Source organism: Kogia breviceps, chromosome 8 (genome assembly GCF_026419965.1).
Source record: "Kogia breviceps isolate mKogBre1 chromosome 8, mKogBre1 haplotype 1, whole genome shotgun sequence".
NCBI classification, from domain to species: domain Eukaryota; kingdom Metazoa; phylum Chordata; class Mammalia; order Artiodactyla; family Physeteridae; genus Kogia; species Kogia breviceps.
This window is the reverse complement of record NC_081317.1, coordinates 12,888,962-12,916,458: the sequence shown is the minus strand read 5'-3', so window position 1 is coordinate 12,916,458 and position 27,497 is coordinate 12,888,962. Positions and strand designations below refer to the sequence as shown.

The 27,497-nt window shown below is 51.7% G+C and overlaps 1 protein-coding gene across 10 annotated transcripts in view; it reads left to right on the top strand.

Annotated features, from left to right (window-relative positions):
* DAB2IP (DAB2 interacting protein) overlaps positions 1-27,497 on the top strand; it is a 127,443-nt gene that overhangs the window by 7,147 nt on the left and 92,799 nt on the right. For 8 of the 10 annotated variants that reach the window (XM_067040822.1, XM_067040818.1, XM_067040817.1 and 5 more), the window contains exon 2: positions 16,976-17,079. In XM_067040822.1, the coding sequence (XP_066896923.1) occupies positions 16,976-17,079 (104 nt within the window). Of the gene's footprint in view, positions 1-8,832; positions 8,901-16,975; positions 17,080-17,114; positions 17,195-27,497 lie in introns of those variants that run through there. The other 2 variants (XM_067040819.1, XM_067040826.1) reach the window with 2 other exon arrangements.

The following is a 27,497-nucleotide window of genomic DNA, read 5'->3' as shown; positions in this document are numbered from 1 at the left end:
AAGCCTCTGGTGGTTGAGGGAGCAGAGGGGAGGGGAGGAGAGTGGGGCTAGGGGGAGCCAGGCAGCCAGGGAGGGGCTCCTCTTGGTGTCCTGCTTGGCCTGGGGACTGTAGAACTTGCGTTTAAAGGTTGGAAACCAATACATTGGCAATCTGGGATAGTCTTCGGGGGAAAAGCGGTTTTCTATCCATTGATCCCTCTATCCTGGGGACTGAGTTTGGGTCAAGTGTGTGGCCCGGGTGGGAGTCCTTCTGACTGCACCATAAATGCTGGTGACCTCAGGCAAGTCACTAAACATCTCTGGGCTCAGAAGCACTTTGAACGAGTAGATGTGAAACAACATCGGGTATCGTTATAGGCGGGGTGAGTTGTCATTATCTGTTCATCCAAAGCCTGAGGGGTTAATTGCAGCTCTATTAGGGCTGATCTAGAAATAAAATGTGATGCTTGTGGGGATCGGAGCCATCCAGATGGCTCCTTGGCATTCCCTTCCCCCCAGAGGCTGCTACAAGTGTCACTTGTACTTGTTTAGAGCAGCAGAGCTTTAGTGAGCCACCTACTGTTTGCAAAAAGCCCTGTGCCAGGGGCTGCCCCCGCCCCCAGGGAGCCGGGCTCATGGGGAAGGTAGTCTTGTAAGCGGGTTGGCAGATGGTGCGACTAGAAGGGTAGGCAGGGCCTTGGATGGTGAGCCATGAGGTTGGAACTCCCCCGGCAGGCCTCACGGAATCAAAGGGAGAATTCTGAAAATAACAGTCATTTTCATAGCACTGACTTCCAGTTTTTGAGCACTTAACATAGTGTAGGCGCCCTTCTAAGTCCTTTGAGTGCATCATTTCATTAAGTCCTCATTCTCACAGGTCCATTTTGCAGACAAGAAAACTGAGGCTCAGACTGGCTAATTAATTGACCTCCTCGGCGTCACCCAGCTACCGAGCTGGCAGAGTTCAGGACGTTTCACTCTCACTGTACTTTTACCAGAACTGCAATTTAGGAAAGTGATTTTAAGCAACCAGCAAGCTAGACTGATGTGGTCCGGGGAGCAGAGAGAGTGGGTATCAGTGATCACAGGTGACTGGGTTGACCGTTCTGTTGCCAGAGGCAATGGGTTTGAGCGGGGGGAGAGAGAGGGGTCAGGGGTGGGCCTCACAGCAAGAGGGGTGGGAGCTGGTGATGGGATAGGCCCAGGCAAGTGGGGAGGGTTTGGGCTGAGGGGACAGCAGGGCTGTGGGCATGGCTGCCAGGCCTCTGCTCTGACTCTTGACACTGCAGGGGTGGGAGGGGGGCACCAGACTGGGCAGGGGGTGCCTTTGGGGAGTAGCTTCAGGAAAGTGCTGGAAAAGTACTAGAGGCTGCAGGAGGTCAAATGGTTGAGGGGTAGGGTGGCAGGCAGACCTGGACATTGCTGGAGAAGCTGGGTGGCTATGGAGGTCTGAGGGAAGCCTGGGTTTCCCATTAACTGTCTGTGTGGTCACTGTTCCCCCTGGTGTCTAGGAAGCTGTTCAAAGCTGCATGTCAGCAGCAAGCAGGTTGGGGCCCTGAGGGCCCTTCCCCAGCATCAGTGGCAGCCTCTGAGCCCTCCTGGGACAGGACCTTGGGCTCCAGAAAACCAGGGGTGCAGCCCTCCGGTCCCACCTCCAGAGGGAGAGCCATCTGCAGAGGGAGGGGCCGGTTTAAGGAGTGGGGAGCATGGGGGCTGGGGGCTGGGACAGCCCTTCATGGGGATGTTATGGAAGAGGCTCCTGGGTCACTGGTGGTCCCCAGGGGAGACCACCAGCTATGGGCCAAATCACTCCATCTCCTCTTTTTGTTAAAGAATATAATGTTTATGTTAGTGTTTTTCCCCTTCTTCCCCAACCCCTAGGATTACAAAAGTAATAAAGTAATAAATATCCATCATGCAAGAGAAGAAAATAATAAATAACCTTTAATTCTAGCACCCAGTGATAAGCTCTGGGAGCATTTGGAAGGTGATATCCAGGCTTTTTCCCTTCTTGAAGTTTTGAGAATTCTAAAATATTTAAAAGTATAAAAAGTGTAGAAAATAACATTACAGACACCCAGGTACTCACCTCTCAGATTTAGCAAATGTTAACATTGCCACGATTGCTTCTCTTTTCTTCTTTTTTTCTTTTTCTTAGAAATAAAATGATTCAGGTACAGCAGGGGGTTGGCAAAGTACAGCTCACAGGCCAAATCCCACCTGTTTTCATATAACCCACCGCCTGCTTTTGTATGACCTGTGAGCTAAGAATAGCATTTACATTTTTCAAGGGTTGAAACAAAAATCAAAAGAGGGATAATGTTTTATAATGTGAAAATGATCAGAAATTCAAATTTTCCGTGTCTATAAGTAAAGTTTATTGGAACACAGCCCCGCTTATTCGTATTGTCTGTGGCTGTTTAACATGTTACTTTGACAGGGTTAAGTAGTTGAGACAAACCTAGAATATTTGCTCTCTGGCCCTTTATGAAAAAAAATATGCTGACCCCTGAGATATAGCTAAAGCCTCCTACGCTCTCCCCAGGGATATCCAGCCTCCTGAAGGCAGTGCATGTCCTGCCCACGTGTGCTTTTACGCTTTTACTACATTTGCAAATGCTTCAAAATGTGTAGTATTGCATTGTGGGTTTCAAAAATGGGTACAGAGAAATTGCACATGGTGGAGAAGAGCAAACGCATGTCTCCACGCTAGGACCTCCTTATATCCTGAATTCCAGCAGTACAGATAAATGCCAGCTCTCTGCCGGGCCTGGAATAGGCCCTGGGGCTACAGAGTCACAGGAGAAAACTCAGGAGTAAAAATGGAGAAGGTGACACTTCATGCTAAATTTCCTAGAAATCCTCAAAAAGCAAAGGAGCAAAAAGAGACTCAGGGATGAGAGAACCCTACAGGCCAGGTAATTAATCCTTGGAGTGACCGGGAAACCCAGAGGTTTTGGAAGGCTGGGGATTCTTTGAAAGTGAGCTGTATGTCAGGATGAGGAATAGGAAGTATGGATGGTCAAAGGCAATTGCTTGTTTTTTAAAGATTAAAAAAAATTTTTTGGCTGCATTGGGTCTTCGTTGCTGCGCGCGGGCTTTCTCTAGTCGCGGCGAGCGGGGGCTGCTCTTTGTTGTGGTGCATGGGCTTCTCATTGCGGTTGCTTCTCTTTGCTGCAGAGCATGGGCTCTAGGCGTGCGGGCTCAGTAGTTGTGGCTCACGGGGTCTAGAGCGCAGGCTCAGTAGTTGTGGCGCACTGGCTTAGTTGCTCTGCGGCATGTGGGATCTTCCCAGACCAGGGCTCGAACCCATGTCCCCCGCATTGGCAGGCGGATTCTTAACCACTGCGCCACCAGGAAGGTCCCAAAGGCAACTGTTTAGGGACTCAAGTAGAGGGGCTTAGAGAAGAGCTGGTGACGGTGTCTATAGATGCTGAAAGTTTGCAACACTTACACTGGATTGTTAGTCATGAGGCCAGCCGGGGACTAAGGGGTGAACACTTGTGCTGTCCTTTTGGGAGGTCCTACCCAGAATCCCGAGACATAGCTGGGAGGCACATCTTTTCAGCGCTTCCCTCCCACCTTATGAGAACCAGGAGCCTGACCCCTCCACGTCCCCTCTGAGGAGTTCTTGTGCCCCCACCAAATGCTCTACGTTGGGGATTCCCAGGGCGGGGAGGTGCCCTGGACCCCAGTCCTCCAGTCATTTCCATGCCTCTCTCCCAGCAGACCCCACCCCCGAAAGAGTGGGCAACCTCCATTGACTCGGAACCACGTCCTGAACTTAAAGACAACTTGAACTCTGATCCTGATTCCTTTTGAGAGATAGCAGGTTATCGCAGTTCCATAGGTTCAAGACTTCTTCCCTTTCCCACACCCAACATCAGGGGACCAAAACATGCAGTCGAACGAGGCATCCCTTATCTCTTTCTGCCATGTAGCAGGGCTGGGATGGCACCTGGAGATGTAGAGAGAGGCCAAGGGCAGGGAGGACACTCAGCCTTCTGGGGGACTTGGGACCTGTTATCCTCTCGCATATCTCTCCATGGAGGCGCTTTCCCATCCTGGGGCAGCCTTTCGATTCAGAGCTCACCAGGCGCGAATCCTGCCTTCTGCATTTCTTAGCTGTGTGGTCATGGTCCTTTCAGCTGACGTTTCTGAACTTCAGTTTCTTCCTGATAGATCAGTTTGGGGAGAAATGCCATCTTAACAAGACTGAGTCTTCCCAGTCCTTCAAAGTGGTGTATCTTTCTGTTTATTTAGATTTTCTTTAATGTCTCTCAGCAATATTTTTGAAGTTATTAGCTTTGTATTTGTTTTGTTAAATTTATTCCTAAGTATTTTTGATACTCTTTGTTAATAACTATGAAGGGTGGAGATTTTACCCTACTTGCTGACTAGCAACCTAGCCTGGTAGAGTTTCCCGGGTGCCGGTAGAAGACACGAGATTCGTGGGTCAGAGACAAAGGACTCTATGACTCATGGCTGGTAGCATGAACTTCATGTTTGCATCAATTTTCTTTCCCTCCAAGTTCCTAGGGCAGTCACAGGTGTTTTTGTAGAACATAAAACAATCTGCTCTTTTCTTTTGTCAAATTATAGCTTCATGTTCCTTATAGAACCTAATGTACCATCTATGCGTCAACTGTTTCTCAAGCTAAAAATTACACAAAGAGCTGAAATTCAGTTTGCTTTAGTATTAAATCATTAAATTAGAAACTTGGAGATTATTTATTTATTGAAGTATAGTTGATTTACAATGTTCTGTTAGTTTCTGCTGTACAGCAAAGTGATTCAGTTATACATATATATTTATTCTTTTTCATATTCTTTTCCATTATGGTTTATTGCAGGATATTGAACTTAGTTCCCTGTGCTATACAGTAGGACCTTGTTATTTAGAGATAATTTAAAATTTGAATTCCAAGCTGTCAAATACAGAAAGGTAAAGAGAGTTTTAAAGTTATATATAAAAAATCAGTATGTACACACTTAAAACTTTATGCCTATTTTAAGTTGTTGGAAAACTGTTAACACTGTGGTATAGCCACGTTGTTCTAATTTAATAGTACCCTTGTTTCTAAGGAAAACAGAGCAACTTCTACACAGTCTATTATGCTTTTATAAACTGTTTAAAGGTACTTTTCTATTGTCATTAAAAAAAATAAAGTGCTGGGCTTCCCTGGTGGCGCAGTAGTTGAGAATCTGCCTGCCAGTGCAGGGGACACGGGTTCGAGCCCTGGTCTAGGGAAGATCCCACATGCCGCGGAGCAACTAGGCCTGTGAGCCACAACTCCTGAGCCTGCGTGTCTGGAGCCTGTGCTCCGCAACGAGAGGCCGCGACTGTGAGAGGCCCGCGTACCGCAATGAAGAGTGGCCCCTGCTTGCCACAACTAGAGAAAGCCCTCACACAGGGCTAAATTTAAAAAAAAAAGAAAAAGTGTTACACAAATAAAGTGCTAATTCCAGCTCTCACACCGAAAAAAAAATAATATAGTTTTTGAACAAACACTAAGTCCTGAGGTGGAATTTTGGGGTAAAAAGAAATCATTTATATTTTCTGAATGAAATGAAAAATAGAGTGAATTTAATTCTGTACCTGAATATTTAGGGTTTGATAATCATGATTCTTTCTGGAGTGCTGTTGTTGGAGCTTATATATCCTAAAGAAGTTTTAGTAATGTATTTAGTATCTATACTAAGGATAAATACACAGCATGTGGAGTGACTATCAAAAGATAAATATTCTCTATGTACAGATGTGAAAACATCTCTAAACTACATTCTGAAATAACCCAGAAAGGTACCATATACTTTCGTGGTTTTCAAACCCTTTTACATATGTTGATTGATAACAAGTGCATTGTGGAGAAAGAAAGACGTTTACATCATATAGGGTCATGAATATTATGTTTCCAAAAGGAAGCTTTTCTCCTTTTAAGGCAGCCATCGATTTGGAAAAGGGACCTTGAGCGTCCACAGTCCTAGATCAGCCAATGGTGTGATGTCACTACCCCTACATTTTTTTTTTTTTAAATTAATTTATTTATTTTAGGCTGTGTTGGGTCTTCGTTTCTGTGCGAGGGCTTTCTCCAGTTGCGGCAAGCAGGGGCCAGTCTTCATCGCGGTGCGCGGGCCTCTCACTGTCGTGGCCTCTCCCGTTGCGGAGCACAGGCTCCAGACGCGCAGGCTCAGTAGTTGTGGCTCACGGGCCTAGCTGCTCTGCGGCATGTGGGATCTTCCCAGACCAGGGCTCGAACCCATGTCCCCTGCATTGGCAGGCAGATTCTTAACCACTGTGCCACCGGGGAAGCCCTACCCCTCCATTTTTACTAGAATAAGTTGAACCTTGATCAGTGGGGGTATTGGCTTCCTATTGCTACTGGAACAAACGACTGCAAATTTAGTGTCTTTAGAACACACAGACTAATCTTACAGTTTTCAGGGTCAGAAGTCTGAAATCAGTTTCTCTGGGTTACAAACAAGGTGTCAGCAGGACTGCATTCTCCCTGGGGGCTCTAGGGGAGAATCAGTTTCCTTGCCTCTTGCAGCTGCTAGAAGCTGCCTTGACCCATGGCCCCACCTAACTCCCACTTCTGCTTCCATCACCACATCGCCTTCCCTGTCTTCTCTGATGCTCCTGTCTCTCTCTTATAAGGACTTTTGTGATTGCATTGGGCCCTCCCAGGTAATCTGAAATAATCTCCCCATCTTGAGACCCTTAATCAGGTCTTTCAAGTCCCTTTTAACATTGAAGGTAACATATTCATGGCTTCTAGGATCAGGATGGGCTCTTTGGGGGCCATTTTTCTGCCTACCACAGGCAGGTAAGGCTTAATAACCTCTAAGAACCACGTCTCCTCCTTCTTCCAAAGATGGATGGGGGGACTTCCCTGGTGGCGCAGCGGTAAAGGATCCGCCTGCCGATGCAGGGAACACGGGTTCGAGCCCTGGTTCGAGAAGATCCCACATGCCGTGGAGCAACTAAGCCCGTGCTCCACAACTACTGAGCCCGCGTGCCACAATTACTGAAGCCCTCCCGACTAGAGCCTGTGCTCTGCAACCAGAGAAGCCCCGGCAATGAGAAGTCCGCGCACCGCAACAAAGAGTAGCCCCCGCCTGCCGCAACTAGAGAAAGCCCACACGCAGCAACGAAGACCCAATGAAGCCACAAATAAATAAATAAAATAAAAAACAAAGATGGATGGCCAAAGGCTGAACTGGTAAAAGTGTGTGTAGGAGACCTACCAACATATCAGTGCACTATTCTGGCAAACTCACTCTTCATTTGGCTAACTGTTAAGAGCAGATAAGGACAGTACATAGGTGCTCCACACACACACCACACATGCACACAGATACACAGTGGCATCAGCCGGACTGCCATGTCTGAAAAGTTCTAACACTCTGAAGGTTCCTTGACCTGCTGCCATGGTGATCTTACCTTTGGCTCTTCCTGCAGTTCATCTGACCACTTCTGCAGTGGGGGGGAGGGGACGTTGGGACACCAGTTCATTGGCAGCTTTACGCTTGGGGAACTTCGTTCCCTCACCCACGAGTTCGTTTCTAAATCTAATTTTTGGACTTTCCTGATCCACGTTCTCTAACGGGTCATTTGGGCTGCTGTTGATTTCAATGTCATTTGTTTTGTTTTCGGATTTTGTTTTTTCTCTTGCTTCTTTTCCTTTTTCCTATTCAGATGTATTCAGAGGGTACAATTTGTACTGAATCATTATACCACCTATTTCTATTTTAATTTTACTATTAGTTTTTGGAAGGCTGAATTATTCTTCATTCAGCAAGTGGTACGGTTCCTACCCATAGCCCATCCCATTCTCCAGAGTACCTACTGTTTATGATATTTTTCTATGTAAGTGCACACGCATACAAACAGAAAGTAAAACATCATATTCGTTTAATCACGTAGGCAGCAAATGTATTTCGGTCTAAAGAGCCCGTGGTGAGCCTTTGCAGTGGTGTTGATATTGCTATACTTCTTGCCTCTGGATTGCTGGCCATTCTCTCTACTCAGGGAACACTGGATATGAATACATTTCTGCAGTTAGTTTCTCGGGATGGAAAATCTCAATTGTTTACACACGTATGATTCCATGTGTTTCAAATAGGCTACTTATTAACTTTTCATTCTGAAATGTTTACAGATATGTAGGCAGTTGCAAAACCAGTACGGAGAGGTTTCTGGTCATGCTTCACCCAGTTTCCCCTGAGAGTTACATCTCATGTAACCAGTACAATGCCCTCCAGCCAAAGACCCACCAGGAACACACCTGCAGCTGAACAAGTTGGTTTTATCATTATTTTAAATTATTTATTTATTTATTTACCTTTGGCTGCGTTGGGTCTTCGCTGCTGTGCGCGGGCTCTCTCTATTTGCAGCGAGCGGGGGCTACTCTTCGTTGCAGTGGCTTCTCTTGTGGAGCACGGGCTCTAGGCGTGCGGGCTTCAGTAGTTATGGCACGGGGGCTCAATAATTGTGGCTCTTGCGGGCTCTAGAGTGCGGACTCGGTAGTTGTGGCTCACGGGCTTAGTTGCTCCGCGGCATGTGGGATCTTCTCAAACACGGCTCGGACCCGTGTCCCCTGCATTGGCAGGCGGATTCTTAACCACTGTGCCACCAGGGAAGCCCGGGTTTATTATTTATTGCAGTGATGGAGAACACACACTGGGGAACCACGGGACATCTCAGAGTGTGGCAGAGAGAACCTACTCTAGGATTTGGGCTTTGGTTGGGTGATTTGGGGGACGTCTAAGGAAGCGGGGTTCACTCTTGATTGGCTGCTCTCAGAAAGCGGGGGCAATTCTGTGATGGGGTATCTCGAATCTTATCTCCAGGGAGAAGAGACAGCACAAGGATAAAGCTGCCATCGGTAAAGAAGCAGCAGACACTCATTTTCGCCAAGGTGGGGAGATTTTTGGTATTTTGTGGGTGGCGCGGTGACCTGGCTTTTGTCGGTGGCTTAGACAAAATGATAAAGTGGACTTGTTTTGCCTCATTTTATCATGGTAGCCTTGTCTGAGGTTGGTAGCCTATGAGGTTGTTTATGTCCAAAAGGAGAATAACATGGCAGAGCTGTGAATGTCAGGTCAGCTTCTGGATGTCATTGTCTGCTTTCCTCCTTCCTCTCTCATCTTTTGTGCACATCGGTACGATGCGTGTGTATAACTCTGTGCCATTTCAGCACGTGTATATTCGTGTAACCACCACTGCAATCAAGACACAAGACTATTCTATCACCATAAAGACCTCCCTCTTGTGCTGCCCTTTTTTTTTTTTTTTTTTTTTTGCGGTACGCGGGCCTCTCACCGCTGTGGCCTCTCCGGTTGTTGCTGAGCACAGGCTCTGGACGCACAAGCCCAGCGGCCATGGCTCACGGGCCCAGCCGCTCTGCGGCACATGGGATCGGGGCACAAACCCGTGTGCCCTGCATCGGCAGGCGGACTCTCAACCACTGTGCCACCAGGAAAGCCCTGTGCTGTCCTTTTATGGTTACACCCACCTACCTGCCCCCCACCATCCCTAACTCCTGGCAACCACCAATTGGTTTTGCATCTCTATGACTTTACCGCTTTGAGAATGCCATATAAATGGGATCATGCACCATGTGACCTTTTGACATTGGCTTTTTGCACCAAGCATGTTGCCCTGGAGATCCATCCAAGTTGTTGTGTATTTCAATAGTGCATTCCTTTTTCTTTGCAGAGTAGTATTCCACGGCTCGTGTATTAGTTTCCTATTGCTGCCATAGCAAGCTAAAACTTAGCAGCTTCGGACTTCCCTGGTGGCACAGAGGTTAAAAATCCACCTGCCAATGCAAGGGACATAGCTTCGATCCCTGGACCAGGAAGATCCCACATGCCATGGAGCAACTAAGCCCGTGCACCACAACTACTGAGCCTGCATGCCACAATTACTGAAGCTGCATGCCTAGAGCCCATGCTCTGCAACAAGAGAAGCCACCGCAGTGAGAAGCCAGTGCAGCACAACAAAGAGTAGACCCCGCTCGCCACAACTAGAGAAAGACTGCACACAGCAACAAAGACCCAATGCAGCCAAAAATAAATAAATTAAAACAAAAACAAAACAAAAAACACTTGGCTTTAACAACACAGATTTGTCATCTTACAGTTCTGTAGGTCAGAAGTCTGGTGTGGGTCTTGAGGGACTAAGATCAAGGTATTAGTAGGCTGTATTGCTTTCTGAAGGCTCTAGGGAAAACTCCATTTCATTGCCCATTCCTTGTTGGCAGAATTTAGCTCCCTGTGGTTGTAGGACTGAGGTTCCTATTTTCTTGCTGGCTGTTAGCTGAGGGATGTTCCCAGTTTCTAAATAGAGGTCACCCACGTTTCTTGGCTCGTGACCCCATTCTTCCATCATTCCTCTCATGCTTAGAATCTCTCTTGTCTCTTCTTGCATCATTGAATCCCTCAGAGCCATCCTTTTGCTTTCCTCTTGCACATTTAAGATTATCCCCAATTGGAAATCCAGGATACACTTTCATCTCAAAGTCCTTAACCTTAATCACATTTGCAGAGTTTCTTTTACCATATAAAATATCTTCACAGGTTCTGGAAATTAGGGCAGACTTCTTTGGAGGGAACATTATTCTCCTCACACACTGTGGATGTACCACGGTTTAACCATTCACCTACTGTAGGACGTTTTGGTTATTTCCAGTTTTTGGCTATTACAAATAAAGCTGTTGTGAACATTCTTGTTAAAAAAAAAGTATAAGTGGATTGTACTCTGTTTTCTTTTGCAATGTACTTTTTTCACTCAACCTCTTATTTCTGAGTTTGATTCATACTGATCTTATAGAACTGGGTCCTTTGTAGGGGTCCGTGGACATTGCCCCCTGGAGTCCTAACCTATTCCACCGAATGACTGCCCCAAGGAGTCATCCACTGGGGCATCCAGTCCCCTGTTGGTGTATATTTAGGTTGCTTCCCACATTCTGCTACTACAAACAGTGCTGCAGTAGACATCTCTGTGCAGATCTCCATGTGCAAGTCTGAAGCATTTTTCTAGACTGGGCATATAGGAGGGGAATTTCCGGTCTTAGAGTATGTGTGTGTGTGTGTGTGTGTGTGTGTGTGTGTGTGTGTGAGTTTCAACTAGCTCTTTTCTAATTGTTCTCAAATTCTTTTCTTTTCACCAGCAGTGAAGACTTTTCCACATCCCTATCAACATTTGGGGTCATTGTTCTTTTTCATTTTTGCCTCCCTGAAAGGTGTGAAATGACATCTGGTAGTTTTAATTTGCATCTTCCTGATCACTGTTGAGGTCCAGCACACATATACACCCCTGCCTTGCACCTCCTCTTTCTATAGTACTGACTTCTTTTCTCCTGCTGCCAGTATTAGAGGTTGCTGCCTCGACCTGTTTTTATTTTTTTCATTTTTTAATTTTTTTTTGCGGTACGCGGGCCTCTCACTGTTGTGGCCTCTCCCGTTGCGGAGCAGAGGCTCCGGACGCGCAGGCTCAGCGGCCACGGCTCGCGGGCCCAGCCGCTCCGCAGCACGTGGGATCTTCCCGGACCGGGGCACGAACCCGTGTCCCCTGCATCGGCAGGCGGACTCTCAACCACTGCGCCACCAGGGAAGCCCTCGACCTGTTTTTAAGCAGTAAGATCTGCGCGGTGCAACCCGACAACTGAAATTTGGTGTCTTGTCTGAAATTACAGGATGTTCCTCAGGCCTCCGTGTTTCCATGGGAACAAGTAACAGTCATCCTCCATGATTAGGAGGTATCCATGGCAACCAAGCCAGCAGCATTTGAATGAAACCAATTTTATTTATTTTTTTTGCAAACACATGAAGGTTAAAATGCGTTTCTCCGACTATGGCTTCCAGGAATAGGAAGGCAGCCTGGTCTGCCTGGTGAAACAGAGACTCTCGACCTCCTGCTGGAAAGGGGATACAGGATCAGCTGGTCCTGTGACCTAATTTTGTAGACTGGAAGCCCGAGAGGTCATGTGGAGGTCACACAGTGAGTCCGAGCCCCGGGAAGATGCCTGAACCAGCGCTCCGAGGTCTGGAGGAGACTCGGAGGTCGGCCGGTTCGCCCTTCCTGGGGTCTGTCCCTGGGGATGCCACCTTCATCCTGCAGGATGTTAGCAAACTCACTCAACTTCTCTGGGGTCCTGCTAGTACCAGTTGTGTTGCTTAGAGCTTGGTGCGGGGCATGAGCCCAAGCATCCCAGTGTCTGCTTCCTCAAATTAGAAAAGACTTGCTACTAAGTCAAAGGCCAAAGGCAGCTGTGTTGTTAGAGGCAGAGATAGAACCCAGGGCGTCAGCTTTCCGTCTTCTTTGCCTTTGTAAAATAAAGAGCGGGGGTTTTTTTTCCATTTCTTTTTTCTTAGGTGGTGGGGAATAGAGACAGTCACTGCTCTTACTCCCTGACTCACTGGATTGATAAGTCATGAGCCCTGGGGTGGAAAGGGGCTGGCCCGGAGTCACACAGCAGAGTCAAGGTTAAGTCGAGTCTCCTGGTCCCGGCCTGGTGCTCCGCCCCCTACCCCATGCTGCAGGCATCCTCGGCCTTCCCTGAGCCCCTCTAAGTGTGGGTTTGGGGGGAACAGTTTCAGCATATACTCTTGCTTCTTACCTGGGGGAACTTTAGAAGAAGTCACTTTTCCCTCTTAGAACCGCAATTTACTCATCTGGAAAATGGAGCTTCCTCATAGCTGTCTAGGTTGTGAGGTGGGGATGATATTTGAATGTGTCTCAATGGGAGCAGTATTGCCCTAAGTGGACAAAAAAAATGATTCTAGGAAGGGGAGGTGAAAAAGTCTCTTTTTCTGTATAAAGCCTAATATACATATAGGACAAAAAGATACTGGATATCTATGGTTTTAGAATTTTGTTGAGGGGAAACTAGGAAATGAAAAAGACTCCTTAGGGGCAATGCATAAAACGTAGGGAAACACTGGTCCGCACCCCAGCGATGCATGTGGTTATGATTACTGACTTTGTGTTTGGAGCTTGTGTTGGCTGCTGGCTTCTGGGGGGAGCTGTTTGGGGTGTAGGGTCAGAAGAGAGCCTGACCCGGCCCAGACGCTGCCCGTGTTTCAGCATGATTCCCAAGCATGTCACAGCTTCCCATCCGTACATAAAGGGGTTCCCGCCGGCTCCGTGAGTGGGGCCTGGTTCTCAAGCAGCCAAGATCCCGCCTGGTGGATCCACGGGGGTCCAGCAGGAAGCAGATGGCACTTACACGAGAATGATTTGAGGTGTGGGCGGGTGTGGGGAACCATGAAGAGGAGTGCAGGACCCCAGAGCTACTGGCAGCTGGGGCTGGTCTGCTGAGGCTGGCAGGAGGGGAGGGGAGCGTGGTTGCTGGAAGGCGAGAGGTGCAGGAGACCTGATGGTAGTTGGGTGCTTTGGTGGAGAGAGGCAGCTGACCCAGGCGACTCTCTTCCCTCCCCTGATCTCCTGCCAGGGCTCCCCTTGGCCAAACCCCATGGAAGCCGGAGGGCCCAGAAGCTGGGTTGGTGGTCTACGTGGGTCGGCTCCCTGGAGCAGGAGGTGGGGGCGGGGAGAATGATGGAGAATGGAACTGGGGCTAAGCGGAAGCTGTCCGGAAAGGTACCTAGATTCCTCTTCCTCTGGTGTGCAGAAGAGTGGACTCCTACCCCATCCTGCCCTGCAGCCCCCTTGCTGGCTTCCTACCTTCTGATGCAGATGGGGTGTAGCCTGGGCTTTGTTTTTTTTTTTCTTTAATTTTGAGTTTATTTGAGCAAAAATCAATTTGAATCGTGCAGTGCCAAACTGGAAGTGGTTAGAGATGTTCCCCAGGGTGTCTGAATTGAAGTTTACGGCTACTGTGGGAGCACCCACGAGGGTCTTTGCTATCTGTCTACTGGGTTAGGAGCTAGTGGATAAGTTCCTTTCCTCTAGTCTCAGCTTCCTCATCTATAAAATGCTGGTTGGACCACGCAACCTCTGCGCGCCTCCTGCTCAGCCCCAGCAGGCAATGGCCGTGATCTGTACAGGCTGTGGGAACATCAGTCTTTTTGATTAAAAAAAAAAATTTTTTTTTTAAAATTATTTTTGGCTGTGTTGGGTCTTCGTTTCTGCGCGAGGTCTTTCTCTAGTTGCGGCGAGCGGGGGCCACTCTTCATCGCGGTGCGCGGGCCTCTCACTGTCACGGCCTCTCTTGTTGCGGAGCACAGGCTCCAGACGCGCAGGCTCAGTAGCTGTGGCTCACGGGCCCAGTTGCTCCGTGGCATGTGGGAGCCTCCCAGACCAGGGCTCGAACCCGTGTCCCCTGCACTGGCAGGCAGATTCTCAACCACGGAGCCACCAGGGAAGCCCTGGAACATCAGTCTTGATCTTAGAGAAGAAGCAGCCTCGCTGGGCTCCTTGTGTCCTGCCAGGTGCCTCTGTGTGTCTCTTGCCTAGAGGTGTGAGGGCACAGCTGCCCAGGAAGGGGCAGTGAAGCTGTGGCCAGGTGTGTTTGTGTGTCAGGGAGAGGGGGTAGTTCCTGAGAGGCTTCTGGAGGCTGACGGCAGTGTCACACACATGGGTTGGACACAGTGGTTAGTTACGGAGGACCCCCCGGTGGAGGTGACAGGGGTACTGGGGGTGGGGGGGAGATGAAGGCAGACTGGGCGGCACAGGAAGAGATTTCCTCGGGAAATCTCCAAAGACAGTGCATCTCCCCTAGTGTGTGACTAGTAGACACCGTAGAGGGGGAGCGGAGTGAGGAAGGTTCTAAGTAGGAAGCACCACGGGGGAGCAGAGAGGCCCTAAGACGTGGCAGTCACTGGGCTGAAGAGGAAGCTTTTCTAGAAGAGGTGGCCCCAGGGCTGCCTGGTGGGCAGCTGGGCCTGAACTCATCCCCGCGGGTGGCCCACTTCCTCCGGTCCCAGAGTGGCTTTGCCTGCTTGCCCACTGGCCAGGGCTGAGCACTGGCCTGCCCTAGTGGGATGAGGGGCTCAGCTCTGTCCTTCCGCACTTCTGAGGACCCCTGCGCAAGCCGGCTGCACGGAGAGAATGGGCCGGAAAGTGTAGCGTGGCCCCCCGCTAGCCCGATCTGCCTTCTGGGAAAACCTGCTCCTCGTCTGTCCTGTGTGTGTGCACATGTCCACACATCCACTCGTGCACGTGTATGCGGGGGTGGATCCGAGTTGGTACGCATCGGAGTGTCTACATGGATGCGAACGTGTGTGTGTTTTCTGGGCATGCGCCTCTGACTCTGCACTCCGGTGTGTTCGCAGGTATCAGGGAAATCTCCGCCCCGTCCTTTTTCCCATCCTTTTTCTTCCTTCTGAGTCAACAGGTCTTTCCCAAGAACCCCCCCCCACACCAGCCTCCGTGCAGGGTGCTGGGGATGTGGAGATGCAGCCGGCTTAGGCGTGGGCATCAGGAGTTCCACCGTCAAGCAGAGGACACACACACACACACACACACACACACACACACACACACACACACTGTGCAAAGTGAGAGCGTAGATAGGCTGCTCCACCGTCAAGCAGAGGACACACACACACACACACACACACACACACACACACTGTGCAAAGTGAGAGCGTAGATAGGCTGCTCCACCGTCAAGCAGAGGACACACACACGCGCGCGCACACACACTATGCGTGCAGAATGAGAGCGTCGGTAGGCTACCCTGGCCTGGCTGTTGCTACAGGAGCCCTAAGGGGGCTGAGAGCTGGGGGCGGAGGAGGAGGTTACCAAGGGTTTCCTCCAGGGCGTGCTGCATGGATCAGGCTGGGAGGAGCAGGAAGGGGGGCTTCTGTGGGGGCCACAGCCCAAGCACTAGAAAAGAGGCAGCCAGTGCCAAGCCCGGTGTCGGGGAACCAAGGGGGAAAGCGGCCAGGTGGACTGACCTGGCTGTTTAAATGGGCGTGCTCAGGCCATGGCTAAGAGTTTTGAATGAGCTGTCGCCATTTAAAAATCAGAATATTTCATATTAAACGCCTCCCCCCCCAGATTTCCAGGTCCTCCTGAACCATGGGAAGCTTTGGCTGCACTGAGCCTCCCATTGCTATGTTGAAATAATCAGCTGGAGCTGAGCAGCTGGCCGCTGTGACCCTTTCCTCCGTTACCTGCCTGGCCCTTGCACTATTCTCAAGTTTAAAGCCTCAGGAAGAGACAGTTCCAGTTGGAAGCTAGAAATCATAGAGTTTCGTCTTTGAAGGGACTGCTTGTATACCTCCAGTAACGGGGAGCTCATTATCACACATCATAAGATGTGTGCCTTGAAGTGCAGGTTTTAGGAGACCTTTTTTAAAAAAAAGTTGTGATAAATATATATGAAATATATACATGAAATTTACCATTTTAATCATTTTTAAGTGTACAACTCAGTGGTATTATGTACATTTACAAAGTTGTGCAACTGTCACCACTGTCCATTTCTAAATCTTTCCCATCACTCCCAATAGAAACCCTGTACAACTAAGCAATGACTCCCCAAGCCCCCCTGTCCCTAGCCCCTGGTAACTTTTCTGTCTCTATGAATTTGCCTATTCTGGGTATTTTGTACAAGTGGAATTATACAGTATTTGTCCTTTTGTGTCTGGCTTTTGTCACTCAGCATGTTTTCAAGGTTCATCCAGATTGCAGCATGTATCAGAACTTTCATTCTTTTAATGATGGAATTACCTTCCATTGTATGGAACTACCCACTCTGTGTTCATCCATTCATCTGTTGATGGACACTTGGGTTGCTTCTACCTTTTTGGCTATTTTGAATAATGTTGCCATGGACATTTGCAAACAAGTATTTCTCTGTGTCCCTGTTTTCAGTTCTTTGGGGTATAGGAGTGGAATTGCTGGGTCATGTGGCCACTCTGTCTTTAACTTTTTGGGGAACCGCTAACTGTTTTCCACAATGGCCGGACCATTTTATGGGGACCAGTTGTGTGTTGTCCTGGCCTGGATGGGAATGACAGGAGGGCCTGACTGGGTGGCCTAGATTGTCCATGCTCACCCTCTCTCTCCCTCTGTTGACAGAGTCGCCCCAAGAAAGGCCGGGCTCCCGGCGCAGCCTGCCGGGCAGCCTCTCAGAGAAGAGCCCCAGCATGGAGCCTTCAGCCGCTACGCCGTTCCGGGTCACGGTAACTATCTCTGCGTCACCATCGCCACCTGGCCTGGGGTGCTGCTCTGCGACCCCGCGGCCCCCCTTCCTGGAGCCTCATGGACCGGGAGAGCATCCTGCCTCCCTCGTTCTAGGTATCCGATTGCTCAGCTGCTCCCCTCTCTGTGGCTCAGCCCCATCCCGGGGGGCCACGTGGGGGCCCCTTCTTGCGAGGGAGGGGCCAGACGGAGGACAGACGGCTCTGCAGGCCATGGGGCCCAGAGCTGAGCTGGCCTGGGAAGAAAGAGGCTAGTGTTAGGTCGGATAAACGCACCCTCACGCGTGCACACACACACCACGCTTCCTTAGAATGCACCCTTTTTGTTTCCACATTTTAACATCTCTCGTATTGCAGCCCGTGGTGTGTCATAATGGCTGTGTTTTTTCATTCTTGGTGGCACATAAAATAATGCTGTATCTTACAATGATGATGTCTTAGAATCAACAAAGGACAGTATATATATCTTAGCTACTGATTATTAGTAGTTCCACCAGCACACATTCTTTTATTTCAAACCTAAATGACTTCATGGAAACAGAATCCAGTGAGCCTTAATATCTGACTCTCTGTGTCCCCCTGTGTCCCCACCATCCTTCCACGCACCTGCAGTTTTACGTCCCTTTACTGGCCCCATTCACATGTTACCATGGGCCCCTCTGTCCATGCTCTACCAGCTGCTGGAGAAGTAGACATGTTCTCTTCCCCTGGGAGCTCACAGTCTGTAGGGGAGGTGGCTATTTGATCATTTGTTCATCCATTCATTCATTCAACCATTTTTTATGGCGTGCCTGCTGGGTGCCAGGTACCATTCTTTGCACTGGGGTTCAGTGGGAGGAGCCAAGAGAGTACCAGGTGGATAAAGCCCTTGACCTTATGGGCTGACACTCTTGTGTTGGAGCTATGTGCTGTGAAGGAGAAAAGTAGACTGATAGGGAAAACCAGGAGAGCTTCCCTGAGGTGGTGTGGTTGGGAAGTGATAGTTGAGCTGAAGTCCAAGGGGTGAGGAGCTAGCCCTCTAGAGATCAGGGGAAAGAAGGTTTTGATGGAGGGAAGAGAGAGGGCACAGGCCTGACTGTTGCCATAACAGTGTGACATGGGGGTTCCAGGTGAGGTGAGAGTGGGCTGGGAAAGGTGTTCCCTGGGAACACCTTTGAGCTGGGTCTTGAAGGGTTCCTTAGAAATTGGACAGGCAGCGACAGTGAGAGAGGGAGTTCCAGGTAGGGGGAACAGCAGCTGCAAAAACATGGAGGCAGGCATGGAAGCACGCTAGAAATTGATGTGTTTGTGGAATGGTGAAATGCTTGGTGGGACTGGAGATGAGGGGTCTGGAGGTCAGGGGTAGGAGGTGAGGCTGGGAAGATGGGCCAAGTCCGGGTCAGGTGGCGCCTCAAGTCCTCAGCTAAGGGCATGGGGCTTTCCCCAGGGCCACTGATTCTCCTGCTTTTCTGTGTGTCATAAAAATGCTCTCAAAATAGATCCTTGGGCCCCCTCAAGATTTCAGTGCAGTGGGCCAGGGGCAGAGCCTGGATATCTGCATTTTTAACAAGCTCATAAAAGAGGTAGTTCTGAGCCCTAAGCTCTGGGTCAGATCAGCCTCCAGGCAGTGAGGAGGAGAAGGACACCTGTGCTGAGGAAGGATTCCTGGTCACCTCCCTGGGTGAGACCAGGGCCCTTGGGAGATGGTCTCCAGCTGTTGGGAGGATCAGCAGGCTGGCACCTGAGAGAGCCTGATCGAATCAGCTGGCGCAGAGGCCAAGTCCTGCCCTTCCTGCACCCCCAGGGCCACAGGCACCAGGGCTGAGCCTTCAGGATGCCTTAGGGATGGATGACTAATCATAGTGTAGCCCCCTGTACAATGTTCACGGTCTTACCTATTCGATCTCTTTTAAACCTTGAGACAACCCTGGAGCTGATACTTTTATCACCCCATTTTACAGATGAGAAAACTGAGGCCCGGAGAGGTGAAGTCCCTCACCCGAGCTCCAAGTGCTCAAAAGGGTGGAGCCAAGATTTGGACTCAGGTCTCCCTGACCCTAGCGCAGGAGCGTGCCGCACCCCTCTGGCTGGACTGGAGCCAGAGGAGGGGGACCCTTCCCACACACCCTCCCAGAACCCCCTCAGCATCACTTTTTACCCGCTTCCCTTTCTTTTGCTGCTCTAATAGGTGTATCATCACACCTCGAGGTTGCTATAATTTGCAGTTCTTTCACTGCCAGCTAGGCTTGGCTTTTTTTCTGTAGTGTCGTCTTCACTATGTTTCCTGGTATGGAAACCACCTGTGGCTCAGAGCCAGAGCCAGAGCCAGCCTTCTGAGCCACCAGGCCCCCATCTCACAGTCCCGTGAGATCACGGTCTGCAGGATGGAAAGTGTGTTCAGCCGTCATTTTACCCACTTCTCACAGCAACCCCGAGGGAGGTACCATTAGTGTCTCCCAGTCACAGATGAGGGAACTGAGGCTCAGAGAGGTGAAGTTGTTTGCCTGGTGTCACACAGCTCTTGAGTGACAGAGCCTGGCATGGATATTAGGATGGCCGGACGTTTAATTTTTGTGTCCTTTTGCTCGGCACCTTGTCCTTTTCTGTGTGCAGCAGTTACGAAAAGGGGCGTGAGTCGAATTTCTATCCTGGGCTGGTGCTCAGAGCTGGGGGGGACTAGGGAGCTCAGAGGTGGGGATCTGGGTTCAAATCCCAGCTCTTGCATGACCTGTGTGACCTCGTTAGTCACTCTACTGTCTGCGCCACGTGTGCTCATCAGTAAAGGGCAGGGAATGACTGCTCTTCCTTGAAGGACTTGGTGGATCTTTGTGTGTACACGCCAGCCCAGGTCTGACCCATGGTAGATGCTTACCCCATGAAATCCACCATTATCATCTGAATTGCATTTCCTCTTTTGGTTCCAGGACAGTAAAGATCTGGGGAGGGTTGGGGTGGAGGGCAGAGGACCGGGTGCTTGGGGGAAGGTCAGAGGTGCACCTGACCTGGGCCTTAGGGACAGGCTTGACACGGACCCCGTGCAGGACCAGAAGCACACCCTCTCCCCTGCAGCCTGAACTTGCACTTGCCCCCATGTGCTCCCACAAGCCAGATCCTCATGCACTCGCTGACTGCTGCTCTCTCTGTGTAGCCCCCTGAAGGAACACAGGGAACATGGTTTTGCCTGGAGGAGGCAGGGGAGATGTCACAGAATGTACTTGAATAACTGTCGTCTTTGCCACCATTTCAAACCAGGGTGACAAGATGTCACCACCTCTCACAACCGTGCACCTTGGCAGTGATGTAGTTTAATGGAGAATCCATGTCGGGGTCTGTAGGACTCACTCTGTCTACCTCCTTCATGCAGACTGAGGCCCAGGAGGGGCCAGACTTGACCAGGTCGCCACTCAGCTGGGAGGGCTTCTGAGTCCGGGCTGTTTGCATCCTCACATGTGGCCTTTACCCCTTTTGTGAGTCAGCCTGGGACTGCAGTCACCCCACAGGGCATCGGGCTCAGTGCTGCTCCCACCTCTGCCTCTTGGAGACCATGGGACCCTGGGAGGGCCTCAGTTTACCCTTTCTGTAAAAGGGGGGGAGTGACTTCGAGTTTTGAGCATACAGTAGGCGCTTAAACACTTGGATTCGGTATGTAAGGGAATGAGCCATAAAGTCCACAGACCTGGGGCTGAGCCTCATGCCAGCTTTGTGACCTGGGCGAGATATGGAACCTTTTGCCTACCTGGCACAACTTCCTTCTACCTACAGGTGGAGTTGGGGGGTGGGAGAGTGGTTCCCCGGGGCCACTGGGTGCTAGCAGGCCTAGTGGGTGCACCCTGAGAGCTGTGGGGGCCTCTGGATGAAGGCAGGATGGGGAAGGAGCTGGGAGCAGGCGACCAAAGGGACCTCCCGCCCATCTCCGGCCTTAGCTCTTGGGCTCCAAAGAGATGGCGAGGCTGAGATTCGAACCCATGTCTGTCTTCTCTGCAGCCAGCAGGGAAACCTGGAAGCGAGAGAGGGTCAGAGGTAGGGGAGGCAGGTAGGCAGTGAGCTGGGGGCCTGGATCCGCACAGACTGTCAGGCTGGGTCCAGGGGTTCTGCATGGACCCATGCCTCTTCTTGAAGCCCAGGGACCCTTAGCAGCAACAGGCTGCCCCCTCTCACCTGCCACCCTGTGTCTGAGGAATTCACAGTCTGATTTGGGAGTTAAGGAGATGGTGACTGTTACTGGTCCCCTCAGCCCGCCGCCCTTCCCAGACCCAACCTCCCCTGGTGTGGGCTTCCTCCCTCCTTCCTCCCTCCTTCCTCTGCCCCTGGCCCCTCCCATCGACCTTGAGGAGAGCTGTCGGGGCCTGGGTGTGGGAGGTGGCAGAGGCTCTGGGAAACTTGACAGCCAATTGATTCTTCCTCAGGAAGTTGAAAGTGAAGAGTTGTGTTTGAAGGTTTAGCTGAAATTAGGTCTCAGGGCTATTTTTTGCGAGTTGGAGAAGGAGAAGTGTCAAGGAGGGGAAGGCCCAGCGGGCTGGCGGAAAGCTACAGATAAACTCAGTACCAGTTGATTGCAGATGCTTCTAGAAGCGGGTCTCAGTTCCTTTCAACCACCCACTTTTACTGGATGCTCAATTGTGTGCACCCTAGGTGGTCCTGAAGCTGTGACGGAGGTGTGCCAGGGGTGCTGTGAGAACCCAGAACAAGGGACAGTTACCTCTCGCTGGCGAGGGTAGGGAAAAATTCCTAGGGGAGGATCTTTGGGGCTGGGCTTTGAGGGATGTGTAGGAGTTTGTCAGGAACAAAGGGAGAAGAGTATTCCAGTTAGAGTGGGATCTAACAAAATAGGAACAAGCCAATGACCCTGTGTGATTAGATATGATGTTGAATGAGTTGAAGACATGATGGAGAGGAGCCTAGACAGAAAAGTGAGTGGGTGAGGCCTTTGGACTTTCTGCTACAGGACACAGGAGTCAGAGGGGATGATGAGTGAGACTGGAGTATGCAGGAGATCTCTGGGATGTGGACCTTAGGTTTCCCCAGCTGCTCACCCCTCTTCCTGCTCCTGTGGCTTCCCCAAACCCTCCCCACATTTCAGCTGTCTTTCTTTCTCTCTCACATACACAGAAACAGGTACGTGACCACAAACATGCAGGACTGTGGGTGACCTCCTCAACACCACTGTGGAAAGGCTGTTGGAAATTAACTGGTCCAAACCTTCCTTCTCCAGAGGAGGGACTGAGGCTCAGAGAGGGCAGGGTCCTTTCCCAAGGTCACACAGCATGTCTGGAGCAGGGCCTGGAATTGAGCCTAGGTCTCTCCATTGCTGTCCTGTGCTCCTTATGCCTTGCTCCCTCCTGCCCTCATTTCCCTGCAGCTGAGTCCTTTTCCTCACCCCCATCATGCTTCCTGGGAGGAAGGGGCTGAAGGGAGTGGACATGTGTGGGTCCAACTACCCATAGAGGCCCCTGATGTCTCATCAACACACTGCCACCTCCTGGTCTGCCTCTCTGCCCCCATTAGTAGCCCTTGTCGGCTAAGGTGACTCCTGTTGGGCCTCAAGATGGTGGACGGAAAAGCAGGTCAGACTTCCAGATCACATGAGCCTGCTCTGTCACTGCACAGATGGGGAAACTGAGGTCCAGAGAAGGTAGGTTTGCCTGGAATACCTGCTGGGCCTCCCTCTACCACACTCCAGGCTTCTGCTTCCCATCCCAAATGCACATTTACATGGGACACATCTGTGTCTGTGGCCCACAGACTGGTGGAGAGATGTCAGTCACGCAGTGTGGCAGACCGGCAGGCAGGAGCTCTGGACCTCAGATCGGACGCCCCACTTTGCTCCTCTTGTACCAGGAATTTGCCTGTGAGCCCAATGTCCCTTGCTCTGTTGAGCCTCCTGAGCTGGAGTCTCCCAACCCCAGTGTCTGGCCGTTGTTCTGCAGATGAGAGGGTTGGTGGGGAGAGCTTGCCCCGTACCCTCAGCCCTCCTCCTCCCCTGCCTTTCATGGAGCCTAATTGTTATTAAACTGTTTAAACCCCAAAGGCAAATTACTATCATTTCGGTCTCTGTCCATTTGGTCTGTGTCTGCCTTCCGTGGGGAGAGGCCCCCTTTGCCGCAGCAGGAGAGGAGGAGACGGGAACATCGTCACAGACAGCCCAGGGTGGCCAGAACGGTCTGCAGGGTGGGAGCATGGGGCCAGGGGCCATTGGGTGCCTCCTGAATCGAGGCCAGGCCAGCATCCGAGGCCTGGGACTGAGTGAGGGCAGGCTGTGGTATCTGGTAGGGTTGGGAGGCTGCCTGCCCCATTAATAAACATGAAGGTGGTTTCATCGGCTTAGTTTTACAGATTAGGAAAGCAAGGCTCAGGGAGAAGGAACCGGCCCGAGGTGCCCCAGCCGGTGAGCAGCAGGGGTGGAAGTCCAGCTCTGGTCTACGAGTCATGTTGCGGGTGTGAACTAACTTACTCTCCTCCCTCGCTTCTCTGCCTTCCTTTTTTCTTTCTTTTAGTACATTTTTAATCGGCACCAACTATGTTTCGGGGCCTGTGTGGGGCACTGACACAAATAGGATTAAAACGTAGGTTCTACCTGCAAAACTACGGCGGGTTTAGTCGGGGCTTGACAAAGTCATTTCCAGGCAGGGAAGGGGAAAGGACAGGCAGCCAGGACCGCCCCTGCGAAGGCCAGGAGGTGGGAAACAGCATTGAGGGGCCAGGAGACCCGTGGCAGCACATAGAGCACACGGGATCGGAGGCTGAATTAACAGGAGGATGGAGTCCCCGGAGAGGGAGGTGGGGGTGGGCCAGAGCTGGCCGGGGCAGACCTGGAGTGCAGTGTGTCCTTCAGAGCAGCATACCTGGCCGGGCTGGGAGAGTCTGGAGCTACTTCAGTGGGCAGAGACCAGGACCAGGGTGGGGGATGGGGGATGGGGAGCAAGCGAACTGCTTTTCTCAAGCAGGTTGTCGGGACCCCGTCCCCGCCCTCAACGTCTGAGCTTAGGATGTCCTTGTAGGTGTCCGTGAGGGCACTGGTGGAGGGAGAAACCAATGCAAGGAGCCCTGGAATCTCCTGCCTCGTTCCGGGAGGTGCCAGCTTGGCTCGAGCAGCTTGTGTGGGAGGATGGAGGGGGGAGCAAGGATAGCCTCCGGACCCTCAACCGCCCGTTTCCGCCCTCAGTGTCCTCCGGAGGTACCTCTAGGACACCCCTGTCAGGCCCTGCACTCAAGCCTGCTGGGCGGCAAGGAGTTGGATAAACCAGTCCCCGCTAAGGTGTCAGTGGCTGACTCCCCAGTCCCTGTGCTGTGGGTTCCTTGCACGAAAGGAACCTTATCAGTTGGAAGTTTGAGTCACAGTGGAATGTCAGGCTCTGTGACTGGCAGGTGTGATACTGTTTGGGGGTCTTTCTTCCTCTCTTCACACCTCCCTGGGTCCTGGGGATACAGTGCTGGCTCTTCTCATAGGTCTCCCTGGGATGGGGCAGGATTTGAATCTTAGCCCCATGGCTCCCTTCTGTGGGATCCCTCAGGCAAGGTCCCCAACTCGGAGCCTCTCTGTTAACCATCTGTAAATGGGCACAGGAGTCCCTCACTCACGGGGCGGCTGTGAGGGCTCAGTGCCTGGCGTTCAGCCAGCGTTCATGCCCCGCCCCTCTTTCTGGTGGACAGGGTTCAACCTACCTGACGCTTTCCCCAGGGCCTCGGGTCCTCTCTACCGCACCCCTCCTCCTGCTGCCCCAAACGACATTGCCCCTGACAGAGCTTCTAGGGCTTGGCTCTGACACCAGGCTCGGATACCAGAAGGTCTAGAGGGGGTGAAGGGGTCCCTAAGAGACCAGAGACCATGTTCCCAGGTGGTGAGTACAGATGGAGGTTGGAGGTGTCCGTGCAGGGTGGTTTCTGCCCAGTTGGGGGCAGCAGAGGGCAGCAAGTGACTGCCTGGGCGGCAGCTCCCAGAGGAGAGTGGAGATCTCAGGGGTTTGTGTGCCACCCCCCACCCTGACCCTGGGGCCACGTGGGTCCAGCTAAACAGGCTGCAGAGCCCACTGCCGGGTAGAGGAAACAGCTCAAATCAGGAGCGCCTGTAGGCAGCTGGGCCTGGCACTGTTGGCTGAGCTGACTGGGCTGAGTTGACCAGGGAGCTGGGGGACCTCTGAAAGGGGACCCTCATCAGGGACATGGAGGGGGGCAAGATCTGGAGCCGAGGCAGCCTTCCAGCAGGAGGAAAGGGGTTGAGGGGGCCAGTTCGTAGGCTGGCACTGTCTCTGCACCGTGGTCGCCAGGCTGGACCAGTAGACCCTCCATCAATCACGGTTGTCCTCTGACGAAGTCCGGCTGACCTGGGTTTGAATCCAGGCTCTGCCAGCTCCTTGCTTGTCTGCATGAGGGCACAAGGAGGCAGGGGTGGGGCAGTCATCAAACCTGTTTTACACAGTCCGCTGGGTCGGTCCCTCTCCTGAGCCCTCACTGGGTAGCATCTCATGATACCATGAGGCAGGTAACACAAATCCCGCTTTGTTTAAAGTGACAAAACCAAGGCAGACGGAGAGTGAAGAACTTGCTGAAGCTCACTCAGCTCGAGAGCCCAGATAGTGAAGGTCTCCCAGAGCCTGGCCCACAACACGCAGCTCAGTCTCTGCTGGCCAGTGTTCTTATTCTTTCCATTTTATAGATGAGAACACTGAGGCCCTGAGAGGGGAGGTGCGTTGTTCCAGGCCACACAGCCAATCGGGGACAGAGCTGGCTGTTCTGCCCCTGCCTTCAGCTGGCCTGGCCCTCACAGGTCAGAAGCTGCCTGTGCAGGGCAGACACCCTGGGTGGGAGGGAACTGCTCCCCTCTCCCCACCCCACCCTGTGTGGTCCCTGTAGGCCTTCCCCTCTCCTAGGGGACCCAGGAAACTGGGTGTGGGGGGCAGGGCTCAGATGCCTTTGCTCCCACCACACCCCCATATGAAAATGCAGTGATTGCCTCTAGCACATCCAGTGGCATTTGGGTTGGATCGCAGACATAATTATATCCGAATCTTCGGGTGGGAATTGTTTCCAAAGCCAGGAGGCCCTCTTTGGAGGCTGCAGCAGTGGCATCTGTTTCCGACACAAGGCCCTGCGTGGGGATGAGTAACTTTTCCCGTGGAATTGCTTAAAGAACATCTAAAATGAGCCATGATTGTTACTGCCCTGCTCCAGTGCCTTCGATGGCTGCCAGGGAGTGGAATCCAGCTCCCCAGCTGGCATCGAGGCCCCCAGGCCTGTCCCAGCATCCGTATAGGCTGGTCCTTTTGCCTGCACTTCCCCCCCCATTTCCGTTCCTCGAGAGCTCCTTCCCTCCCCTGTGTTCCGCCACAGACTCCTGCAGACTTCCCCTCCCCAGGCTCCAGCACATAGACGCTGTGACTTAACCGGTGGACGTGGTGACTTTCTCAAGGGCAGTGACTGTTTCTGATTTCTCTGAGCCCCAGGCATTGGGGCAGGGCCTCACCTGTCGCAGGCACCCGATGGGTCTGTGGGGTGAAGGTATGTGAGAGACACAGGGAGTGAATGAATACATCCAGTGAGTGAGGGCCGGATGAGGACAGGGGGTGAGTTTCCACCTCCTTGCTCTTGAGAGCCCACTGCATCTCTGAGGCGGGGTGGCCACCCGCGTGGGAGGAGGTCAGCACAAGTTACCCAGACCACTGCTGTCTTGCCTTGAAATTGACCTTGCCTCCACCCCATGATCCCTCAGGGGCAGGACGCCCAGGTGAGCCTGGCCTGCAGAACGCCCAGGTGAGCCTGGCCTGCAGACGGTAAATCAACCCAGGAGGAGAAATAGCCTATAAAATCCTCTCTCCAAATGGTGCGTTTTGTATCCTGCAGTGAAAAGGGCTTTTAAAAGCACTGCTCACTCAGGTGGATTTATGGGGCCGCCGCCCACCTCTCCCCTCTCCCTCCCACTAGTGTTCACTGGTCTCTGGGACTGGAGCACCCTGGGGTGTTTCCTGGTGGCTCCTGGTCCAGGGAGAAATGGGATAGCTCCTCTTCCCTGCCTTGATGCTCTGGGGCTATCCCCGGCCAGCTAAGTGCCTGGGAGGGCAGGGTGGCACAGTGTGACCCAGCAGAAGCTCCCTGTGGCCCAGCACAGGGCTTGAAGTCCCACCATTAGCACCCTTCCTTCAGGCAAGCTGTTGTCACCAGAAGGTCCCCTTGTTGTCACTGGCAAATGGGCCACCAGGGAGGGGGGGGATGGCATTCCCAAGCTGGAAAGGGAGTTAGAGATCATCTAGACCAATCCTCTCATTGTACGGATGGAGGAACTGAGTCACAGAGAGGCCAAGGTGCTTGCTCACAGCCTCACAGTGCAGAAATGGAATTTTGGAAGGTCTTGGGCTCTGGTGCAGACCACCTGGGTTGAACCCAGCTCTGCCACTTCCTGGCTGTGTGGCCTTGTGCAAGTAGCTTAA